Source organism: Megalobrama amblycephala, linkage group LG9 (genome assembly GCF_018812025.1).
Source record: "Megalobrama amblycephala isolate DHTTF-2021 linkage group LG9, ASM1881202v1, whole genome shotgun sequence".
Lineage (NCBI taxonomy): Eukaryota > Metazoa > Chordata > Actinopteri > Cypriniformes > Xenocyprididae > Megalobrama > Megalobrama amblycephala.
In genome coordinates, this window is record NC_063052.1 from 34,844,471 (window position 1) to 34,856,295 (window position 11,825).

The window sequence follows — 11,825 nt, forward strand, 5'->3', positions numbered from 1 at the left end:
CTTTACAATAAATCATTTACAGATTAAAAAAGTCTTGTAGGCTATTTCGGTATGCTGAAAAGTCGGCTGTTTTTTTTCTTTCTTTTTTTCTTAAAGAATGGAATTTAGTTTTGATGAATGGATTAACAGAATTAAGCAATAGGGCTACAAAGTTCAGAAAATCTGTAACCTGGGGCGTTTCATAAAGTGCGCTTAGAAAAGCGGGGATTTCAGTCCAAATCATGAATTGAAATAACATAACAAATCAAACCCCGGGGCTAAAGCGGTAAACGACAATTTAATTTCACGTAATCTCACGAATTTGATCCAAGTTCAATCAGTCAGCATAATTTGATGTGCACGCTATTCTTATGCCGTCTTCATGTGCTTTAGGAAATTATACATTGTATATATATATACATGCAGTATGCACAAGGCTACTTTTTTCTGTATGGCATTTATCAGTTTCAACAGTACAAAAAAGTTACACAACCTTTGTGTGTGGGATATAGATTGAATGATTGGACAGGACTCACATTTACTGTTACTCATTGTGATACAGAAAAGAAAAAGACAAGACGATTTTACAGCAAAAAACAAAAACAAAATTAGGAAGATAAAAATAGAAAACACCCCTTTGGCAGAACTGTAAATGCTGCATGACAAATTATGACAACTGGTTAAACCATTTTGCATTTATTGATTTATGCAATAAACTAATGCCTAGATGTTTTGGGGGAAGACTACTTAGATGAGAACCAGTATAATATATTTTGTTCAACATGACATAACCATCAGAGCCATAGCCTTGTGGACCACGCCCCAACATTCAGGCAACCCGAGTTCCAGTCCCTGCTCAAAGTTTTTTCCAATCCTCTTGCCCTCTCTCCCAAAAAAATATTAAAGCAAAAACAACATGACATAAGCAACTGATAATATAGGAAACCATAAACTTGGTTTTCATCATGTGCATGAGTGATTAGAATGGATGATGTGGAGGTTGAACAGGCAGTATTGAGAATTTTTATTTGTGATCTGAGAAATGTACTGGAGCAACAGAAAAATTATAAATGGGTAGGTTATTGAGATTACGATTATAATGTTACTCCAGAGTATCTTGTTGCTGTTGTTGCTAGAGGTAAGTCTGGGATATATTAAAATGTATTATTAGTGTATTATTTGGGTTGCATCAGGCAGTTTACAGAAAAAAAGAAGTTTCGTAAGTTTACACAATAAGGTAAATCTGCAATCAGATCTGAAAAAATGGTTCTACCCAAATTATCTTTCAATGATAAAGGGTGAAGGTTGAATCTCCATTAGTGCTATCATTATTCAGGCATTGATTTTTTTTTTCTTCTATTTCTTTTTTCTTCCAGAAAAATATTCCGTGCAATACTTCAACATGGAAGCAACAGGTTTACCAAATTTTTCACAGTTTGTGATGGCAGGGCATGAACAAAACATCATGAACAACAGCAGTGTTGCCAAACATCGCTTTACTCAGACTGATGGTGAGCACTGATGCACGTAAACATCATTAATATTTATCTAGTTTATCTAGATTATCTAGTCGTTCAGTTTGGTTTTGTACACACTGCATAGGATTTCTGTAAATTTGGTTGTCACTACCTGTAAAGATGCTCTTCTATCTAGAATGTAGTCACATGATAGTCAAGGATGAAATATCTCCAGTTTCTACAGTATCCCAGATTTATTTATTTATTTTTTTTTTTTGAAGAAAGAAAAAAAAGAAAATATGAACACTGAGAAGCACACACTATTCTGTTCTGTATTCTTCAACAGCGTGAAGAGTCTTGATAATTTTGTTACGAGATGGAGTTTTGTAACAAATGGGTTTCTCACCTGCTATTTTTCTCTTTATTATTTTTTTATAGAATGGAGACCAAAATACCAAAGATATGTTCAGTCAGATTAATTTGATTCTGAGTCAGACATGTTGGAATTTTCTAACTGACTGATGATTTTATTCTGACTGTATGAATTGATTATTCATACCTTTATATTCAAACTGTCTTTTTTCCTCAGGTGTGCAGGTGTGGGATGATCAGACTGGAACAACAGATGCCTTCCGTCAGGAAGGTTCTGTTGGAGAGGACTCTCTGTCTCTGGATTTGAAAGAGAAAGAGTTGAAAGAGAAAGAGTTGAAGGACAAAGAACTGAAAGAGAAAGAGTTGAAGGACAAAGAACTGAAAGAGTTGAAAGAGAAAGAGTTGAAGGAGAAAGAGTTGAAGGACAAAGAGCTGAAAGAGATGGAGAAAGAGTTGGAGAAATTGTTGAAAGAGTTGAGGGAGAGAGAAGATCTTTACTTCAGCCCTGTGTGCAGTCCCAGCAGGCGCCGGACGTGAATATGAAGTCATTCTGATGTTGTACCCCAAATTTAGATAGAGGTTATATTTTAACGTTGGGTCTTACGTTATCTGATTTTAATTTTCAACCAAAGTGCAACATCTGGACATTGTGTGTGTAACAGCATTTTTGAAAATCTACTTACTCCATCTTTAATGTAATTCTTGTAAAAATGCACATATCATGTGTGCTTTGATAATGTTATACTCTGTATCTATATATAAACAGCAAAGCTGTATGTTTGTAATAGCTTCTGTTAATGCCTTTCAGTGAATCTTTACATTATATAGTCAGGTTCATTTATACATATTAAATGACATTGAAATATATTGCTTGATTTGACTAATCCATTTCATTAAACTACAAAATGTGTATGTATTGTATTCTGGAAATAAATTTTATGTCTTGATCAAAAGTTGTTATATATTATAGCATTGTAGATTAAAAATAATGTAATTAATTTATCTGTATATGTGGTTTTTGATTAGGAGACTTTTCTCCCCCAACATTTTAAATAAAATACCAACATTTTGCAGTATATTTCTGAAAAATCATTTTAAGTATTTATTTTCTTTGTACTCTGTTTTCTGTTCATGCCCTGTGAAATTTAATCCATTATAAATAATTGTTCAATCTTTCTGACATCATACATATTTTTATATTGTATTTATCATGCTTGACAACATCATTGAAACTCAAAATTTTGGACCTATAAAATTTGACTTATACAAATTAGAGCCCATAAGATCATTCCCTTCACATTTATCAGGTGACTTTACAGATAATTCTCAGTATTTCACCTGTTCATAACACAAAAAAAAATTTCACAAATTGAATCCATCTGCTGCCTAAATTAACTAATATACCTCTAAACAATTGAGTTTACATTATTAATAAAGCTGTGTTCATGAAAAGAAAGCTCAAAGTTCAGATCAAATAAAATCAAATCTACATTTTTTTATTTCCAGAATTTGTACAACTGTAATTAACAATATTTTAATATATAAAGAAAAAAAAAACTTGCAGAGAGTAACTGACCCAAACACAGCAATCTGAAATAGTTAAGCGAAGACTGAAACAACATAAAACTATTCTGAAATAATTATTTACAAAAGAAGTTTCTCTGCACACAATTCAGCTTTAAAAATCAGCTCCAGCTCCAGGTTTACTTCTCCTTCTACAAGAGACAGACAGAAATAAACAGACAGAGTTATACAAGAGAACTAAAGACAGCATCGATGAAATGTGAAATGAAATTTGATTGTGGTTTAGCAAAAAAAAAAAAGATGTTATTTACCTTATCAGTGTCACTGGAGTCTATATGAAAACAAAAATGTATATGATTGGATATTTAATACATTCTGGGGCATCCTATATTATTACAAACACAAATCTGTTCAATATTGCAACAGACTTTTTTTTCACACTAGAACAGGTTCTGTTGTCAGTTCACTTGTAAACAGCACTTCTGTGTTGCAGTGATGCTAGAAAACTGACTCACAAGAAGAGCTGAATGTCCAGGAAAGAAACTTTATCATGCCGTAAAGCACCAGAGCAACAGCGACCATCGCCATAGAGTCCTCAATAGAAGGAGCGCTGACACCTGATGAGAACAAAATATACAATCAGGAGTTACAGAACATTATAATGGACATATATATTCTTTTGGAAATGAAATATGAATCTTGAACAACTGCCTGAATGAGTTAATGATTCACTCATAAAGACTGTCACTTGTCGCCACCTACTAGAATGACTTCCAGAAAGAACCACTGAAAATCCCCATCACTAAAGCACAGTGTCTGTCTGAATATAGAGAAGTGGAGTGGACTGTATATCAACTTACTGGAACATTGCTCAGCCAATCAAATTCATTTTATCTACTATACGAAAGCTGCGTGTGTGTTTGCTCAATGTTGACCATCATAAATGACAGTCGATGGGAATGTATCTCTGTTAGTTCACTTCCTCACCAAGAAATCAGGACGGACAGAGAAATAACTGAATGTTGATGCATGTATTGGTGTGTTAAAGTCATGTCAAAAAGATTGCATTTAAGAATTGAGCGCACATGAACGCCACCACAATGTTGTAATAATTGCAAAGTGAAACATTTTGTAAGCCAAGAGTTTCTCAGATGGGGTCTTCAGTGAGAAAATATGATGGATGACATGGATTAAGCTGTGTGTACATACATGAAACTATCCAGGTTTAATGATTTATAAACACTGTCTGAAAATGATGTGTCAGTCTATGACAGTATCACTCACCAATCACATTGAGGGCAGCAGTGGCTCGTCGTGTTCCTCCGTCATGTTTGGCCACACAGGTGATGTCACCACCACGGCCGAGCCCCAATTTACTCGAGTCCAGCTCCAGACGGCTGCTCTGACTGAAGGTGCCGTCAGACGCCTGTCTGTGACCCGTTACACCGCCCTGACCCAGAGAGCGGGACTTCCCATCAGCCCCGGTGAACTCCCAGCCCAGATCCAGAGTGTGAGGAGCAAAACCAGACGCCTCACACTGGATCAGCAGCACCTGCCCAGGAACCAGCAGAGGAAGAGGAGAAGGATAGATGGAGAGAGATGGAGGCTCTGGAAAGAAAACAGACAGTGGTTATTATTCTTTATATAACTGTAGTTTAATATAACATATACTGTTGATAAACTAGCTGGCTGCAGATTATTCAGAGTATTCAATCTTCTCACCAACTATCTCCAGGTCCACGGCTACCTGAGCCAGCAGGTGTGGAAGATACACTGTGCAGATGTAAGTTCCTGAGTGTCTCACTTGAGATTCTTCCAGAATCAGGGATGCATTTCCTGTTTCATAGAGGCCTGTGATGTCAATATCGGCTCCGGTCTCTGACGTCTCTGCAAACCGATCGTTCTTGCCATCGTAAGCGAGGACCAGCCGTCCTTCACCCCGAAACTGATAACGCCACTCGACAGAGAATCCAGAGCCGTGAACTGGAGAAGACGGATCCACCCAGAACCCACAGTCTAACAGAACCTGTTCTCCCAGTCTAGAGCGGACCACAGGAGTTTTACTGGACACACTGAGAATGACTTTAGGAGAGAAAGACAGTAAGCATAATTATATAAAAGAATAATTATATGAAGCATAATGATTTACTATAATGTAAATATAGTATATATTATAATAGCCTATACAGTAACATATAATATGTTTTCTGCAATAACTAAGTAACTTACTTTACCTTTTGGCTCTTTAGAAGCTGAAGGTGCTCTCATAATATTGGACAATGTCAGCTGCTCATCAAGCCCTTGTGCTGCCACTGAGAACCAATCAGCTTGCAGGTAGACTGGACTTTGGGCGGAGTCAGTGAGAGCAGATGTCCATCTGACCATGGAGGCGTGAGGCATGAAAGGGTTAATCTCACACTTTGGTTTGTTCACAGAGCCTTTGGAAGGGTTCAGGGCGGCAGTACAGAACGTCCCAGCTGGATCTGGAGAAGAACAGGAAATTAAAGTGCAGTGGACTACTTGCACAGCTACTTCCGCTTTCTACTTATTACAGCTCGAGCGTTTCCGGTAAGCGTTCAGCGCACTTATATACAGAGAGCTTCTTGTGAAAACGCAGATTATTACTACATTTTAGGGCTGCGAAATGTTTTTTAAACAATTAATCATATTCTCTGCATTAACATTAATTATCTTCAACCTGCTGAAATTTTTATTAATATATTTCCCTTCCAAATGCGCATTCTGAATAATAAATAAATATATTTCCCCACTAACCTTCCGCCGTCAAGTGCTCGTCTTCTCATTAGCAGTGTTTTTCTCTTAATCATCATATTTCATACCTGTTAAATTTACATTTAAATGAATTTGACTGATACACACAGGAAGTGCATTGTTTTACTATGGTAAGTGTAGTAACGATGGGTGACAACGCATTATCACGATGGCAAGACAAACAAAAAAAAGTTAAAACTGCTCTTTTATTCCAGTGTTTGAAATAGTTGAATGAATGTGATAACTGCTTTAACGGTGTTATTAATTAATCTTAAAGAATAACGCAATGACAGCGCAACTACCTTGACTATTAGGATTTTTGGCATAAATGTGTGAATTACACAAATAGTTGTCAGAAAAAATGGCACAGAATAGAGACTAAAATATTATGTTCATTCTGATCTTATTTATCACGTCTCACACTGCAGCGTCGCAATCACTAGTAGAGCGCTGACACCCTGTGGTGAAAGAATCACAGCTTATGTTGGATTAAAACTTAAAGTTCCGTTGAGTTTGGAAAGGTCTGTACACGGTAATCATCAGAATCTCTTCTCTTGTCTCTGAATATGTCTGGAATTTAAAATCATCCCGAGGACTCTCGTTTTAAGAGGGGTTCAGTTATCTATGTGATAACGGCGCATTGAAAATATATATAACCGGAAACAACTGAGCCGTAATATTTCAAACCGGATGTGCGTCACGAGGCTCAGTGCAAGTAGTCCGTTGTCAGTTGTTTTGTACTTGTATAATTGTTTTATTGTCAGGCAGAATCACACTATTATTCTATAAACATTACAGTAGACACAGACCACAAAGTGAGCACAAAATTAAAGAAATTAACTTTGACTTCAGGATGTACTAGAGATGCTGCACTGACACTGACCAGTCACATAGTAAATCCTGGACGGGCTGATGTCTGCAGGAGGATGAAGTTCAGACATGGTCTCTTCACTGTAGGCTTCAGTTCTGATGAACATTAGAGATTTCTCTTGACTCATCGGTACTGAGAAACCTCCTCCATGACCGGGCTTCTCCTGCACAAACCAGCACTCCAGAACCGGACATCCAGAACCGGAAGCTAAACGGAAAGAGACATTGTGTTTACTGATCACACACATAGCCTACTAATGTATTAAAGACCAAGTGGTCTCGATTACGAAAACTTACCGCTACAAAACAATGTAAATGCGATGATAGATATCTTGTATATGGTCGCAATCTCAGACATCGTTGCTTTGCTTGTTAAAATGAGAACTGTTTGTTAAATAAAGGTCCGGCGGGTTTTCCCCCAAAACATCAGCGCAGCTTGCAGTCATTTACTTTCAGTTTTAAAGCGCATGCGCATTAACTGCTGTTTATTTTGTGGCAAAATATAATGTCATGTAATGTATTTAACACACATTATTAATGTAACATCATGCAAAAGTCATGTGATCTCTCAGATTATACGCTAAAATAACTAATTTCTCTAAAACACGTGAATTTTAGCCTTTCTAGTTGCTATTGGTCTCCAATAGGTGGAGCTCTAACCCACAATATTATTCCAAACGCGCCATACGGCGAATAAATAAGAGGTGATTTGCCATGATATCACGTGCTTTCTCGGAACTGAGTGCAGCTCAGGACACAGGGAAATACCATCTCTTATTGTAACAATATCCAAACCTGTATAGCCAGTGCAGTTTTGTGCATTGTATTTATTTGGCTATCATTGAAAAAAAGTGGTGTGAAGCTTGTAGGTATAGATAAACCTGATCAAAACAAAAGTGAACAGATTAGTAGGTTAGACAGAGTGCAGATTAGTTATAGTTTCACATCTGAGAATATTTACTTGATCTGTCTCTTATTAAACAAGTTGTGACATTGAATAACAAACCAGTCATGTATAAATTAGAAGTTTTGAGTTCTATTACTTTAAATAATGCTTTTCTTTTGCTTAAATGCAGCACTTCATCCATAGTTATCAGTGCCTAATTAACTTAAATATTTTGTAGATAAACTAAATTTGTATCCTCCTTGATGATTGTTATGTCTATGGTGTAAATACATTGGTTCTGTTGTTGTTCCTGCTGTGTCCTTTTCCTCTCTTAGGATTGGTTCTGGATGTAATGCGAGGCTATTGGACTGAAGAAGAAACTCGGACTATAAAGTATTGGGGAATTCCTCTGGAAGGAGCTCTCTCTGTCTCTCTTGATTGTTGTGGTTCTGTGTTAGCTGGTGAAATGTAGTGCGACAGATTGTGATCTGCCTTAACTGAGTGCTGTTAGCCACTTTTGATACAGTGTGACCCTTATGCCGAACATTAATGTCCTATTGATCCTGTCTGTAACTTCTTAATTATTTTGACTGACTGATTTATACTGACTGAAAACTTGTGACAACTATGCAAAATACAACTGCTGTCTGGCGTTGAGAAGCGAAAAAGAAAAGTGGTTCCCAAAGTGCGAACAAAATGCTGAGTAGTTCATTTAATTCTACCTTAAAATAATATTAAAGGGGACCTATTATGCGAAATTCACTTTTGCCTGGTGTTTGGACATAAATGTGTGTTGGCAGTGTGTGTACACAACCACCCTATAATGATAAAAATCCACCCACTCCTTTTTTTTTAAATTCCCATAAATCATAAGCAGTGTCTCAGAACAAGCCGTTTCCAGATTCCTGGCAGTGTGACGTCACAAAAGCCACAGGCCCCGCCCACAGTGTTGACTGACACTTAAGTTTGAACACAGAACCGCCCTGTGCGTGTTCACAGTGAGTCCGCCATTGCTGCACTGATGAGAACGTCTCCCAAGCGTTTTAGGTGTTCTGTAGCTGGATGGATTAATCCACATAACTCTCTCCATTTACTCCCAAAATCTGAGCTGCTGAAAACGAGGTGGATTAACTTGGTTTTCCAGGAAAATGCTCCCTCAGTTCTGCCGAAATTAGTTTATGTCTGCGCGAATCATTTCACTTAGTGAACAAATATCAATACAAAGAGATGACACAAAACAGAAACTGTGCTAAAATGTGCTACTCAAGGATATACAAGTAAAAACTGTTTGTGATCCAGTTTACAGTGTCCAGAATGATACTGGATACGACAGTAATGAAGGTGGGAGCACTTTATTTATATACAGTTCATCTGAGTTTATTTACGGTATAAAGTTTATTAAGCACCACCCAAAAGTTATAAGGTCTTTATATATTTGTTTACTGTTAGTTGTAAGGAGTGTTTCTGTGTAATTCGCAATGTTGGTGATAATACAAGGATAAGAGAGAGAGTTTATGGATAATATTTTAATACACACTTGCAGTGTTTTATTAAGCTCTTACAGTGATTTGCTTGAGTGAAAACGGACGGTTCATATTTTGTGTAGTACAATAAACGTCATAAAACTCATCCGTATAGTTTTGGCCATCATTCGGACGGTACAACAGGCTTGTACTAATATACTGGATAAAAACAAGAAGGCAATATAATTTATAACAGTAATTGAACTAAACTATACATGTTCTATCTCCATGCAGCATATATTGGCAGTTTCTGACATTATTGTGCGTCCTGACTGAATCCTGTCACCGGAGAATCAGTTCGTGAAGCTCCGCCCTCTCAGACCGATCGCAGCAGCTCATTTGCATTTAAAGGGACCACACTGAAACGGCTCGTTTTAGCTCAACCACTAAAAGTGGCAATTTTAACATGCTATAAAAAAATTATCTGTGAGGTATTTTGAGCTAAAACTTCACATACATACTCTGGGGACATCAGAGACTTATTTTACATCTTGTAAAATGGGACATAATAGGTCCCCTTTAAAGCCGAGCATGCTTTTCTAAATGCCAAAATACCGTAAATCCAGTACATTTAATCAAATTACCTCATCATTTGCAGTCAAAAATGACTGTATCCACACAAGCAGCATGCATATGATAAATTGTGTGCAGTCTGCTGCCTTAAATCGCGCTAATTACTGTCATTCTCGAAAATGCACCTTTGTAAAAGTGGGGATTTAGCACTTACTCCCATGAAGAACAAATAGACACAGATAATGGATTAATTTCGATTTAAGACTCAAACTTTCTCTGATACAAAAACATACCTTGTGTGAGTTCTTGTATTTAATGATGATAACGAGTAGAATTCAATTGTTCCCAAATATCCACATGACTGCAAACGTGACATTATTATACAACAGGTCAAAAAATAAAACGTAGCCTACATTTTAAACACAGTACTGTCAGTATTTACTCTATTTTGCAATGAAATAATAGTTCTAACGAAAACCACAGCAGAACTATAACACTTCTGTGTTGCGCGAACAATTCTGCAGCTTTGAACGAATCATAAGAGTCAATGATTAAATTATTCATTTACAACCACTTGCTTCGTTACTGAATGAATGACTCGATGACTCACTCATAAAAACAGTGACTTGCTGCCACCTACTGGCAGTGTTAGTTTAATATGTAAAAGTTTTACCATTGCATATTTCTCTATTAAACATTTTTATTTAAAACATTATTTTATAAAGCCATTCATAAAGGTAAAAAATATGCACTGGAAAATCAGTTTAGGGGGCAGATATTGTCCCTTAATGGTAAAGGTGTGACTGCAGTCTAAGTGGAAGAGAGGGGGTATGCAGAAGGATGGTAATCCCTTCAGGGGTGTACTCCACACTAAAATGTTTGGGAACCACTGCCCTAGATGGATCCATCCCATGCATTTCTTTCATGTATGTTCACAAATGTGAAATTTGTGAAAATATTTAAGGGTGAGATTATTTATATGTTTAACGCCGCGTTAATAGTTTGACCACCAGCAATGCATCTGCCTGATTTGATACTAATGTAATTTATGTCATATTATAATTTCAATTATACAGTTAAAAAGAACTAAAACACCACCCATTCTCTAAAAAACACATTTATTAGCTTTTCTTACGGCTATTAAACACCACTAGGTGGAGCTCCGAGTCAACAATTGGATTCCAATCACGCTATATTAGGATGGTGGAGGTTTTTGCCTTGATGTCACGTGGTTTCTCGGAACCGAGTGCAGTTCAGGACAGAGAAATACCATCTCTTATTTTATCTTTGTAGTGTGGTATAACAGCCAAACCTGTAATCAGTGTAGTTCATTACGTTATAATTATTTGCACATCATTATGCTATTATTTTTTGTGTGAAAGTTGTCTAGGCCTACCTTTATACAAAAAGGTTAGAAACAGTGGAAAATAGGTGTTTTGTTTTTTTTGTTTTGTTTTTTTGTTTTTTGTTTTTTGCATATATAGGCTACTTGATCCTATATCAAATAAGCAAAACTTTCAGATTGGAGAACAAACAAGGTTTCATCAGTGTTCATCAATGCTTAATAAACTTTTGTGGATAAATTTTAACTGTGACATAAGAGCTGTGTTGTCACAAACATTTGCAGATAAAAGCTTCCTTAGTATGAGTTTGTTTAATTGATTGTACTTTACAGTTGTAAATTGCTGCAGTAACTATTTTTCATTTCTAATGTAATCCAATTTTAAGTTATTTGAAGTATACCGAGACATGTCTTTAGCATCAGTCATTTAACAGGGGACTTGCTAGCCACTTCATTTAGGTCACTGATACTAGCTTTAGTTTCAGTTAAAGCTGCATTATTTTCTTCATCACAAAATATAAACAACAACTCTTTAATAAAACACATCTGTTGCTGATATTTTATATTTCTCTGCAAAAAGAAACAAT

At 36.4% G+C, this 11,825-nt stretch overlaps 1 protein-coding gene across 1 annotated transcript; it reads right to left on the minus strand.

Annotated features, from left to right (window-relative positions):
* Window positions 1-3,283: 3,283 nt before the first annotated feature.
* LOC125275807 (tapasin-like) lies at window positions 3,284-7,442 on the minus strand. The gene is made up of 8 exons (XM_048203086.1): window positions 7,272-7,442; window positions 6,988-7,182; window positions 5,567-5,815; window positions 5,055-5,414; window positions 4,617-4,940; window positions 3,848-3,949; window positions 3,644-3,663; window positions 3,284-3,523 (listed from the first exon to the last, which is right to left on the minus strand). The coding sequence occupies exons 1-8, from the start codon at window positions 7,330-7,332 to the stop codon at window positions 3,512-3,514; spliced, it is 1,323 nt and encodes a 440-aa protein (XP_048059043.1). The 5' UTR covers window positions 7,333-7,442; the 3' UTR covers window positions 3,284-3,511.
* Window positions 7,443-11,825: the final 4,383 nt, after the last annotated feature.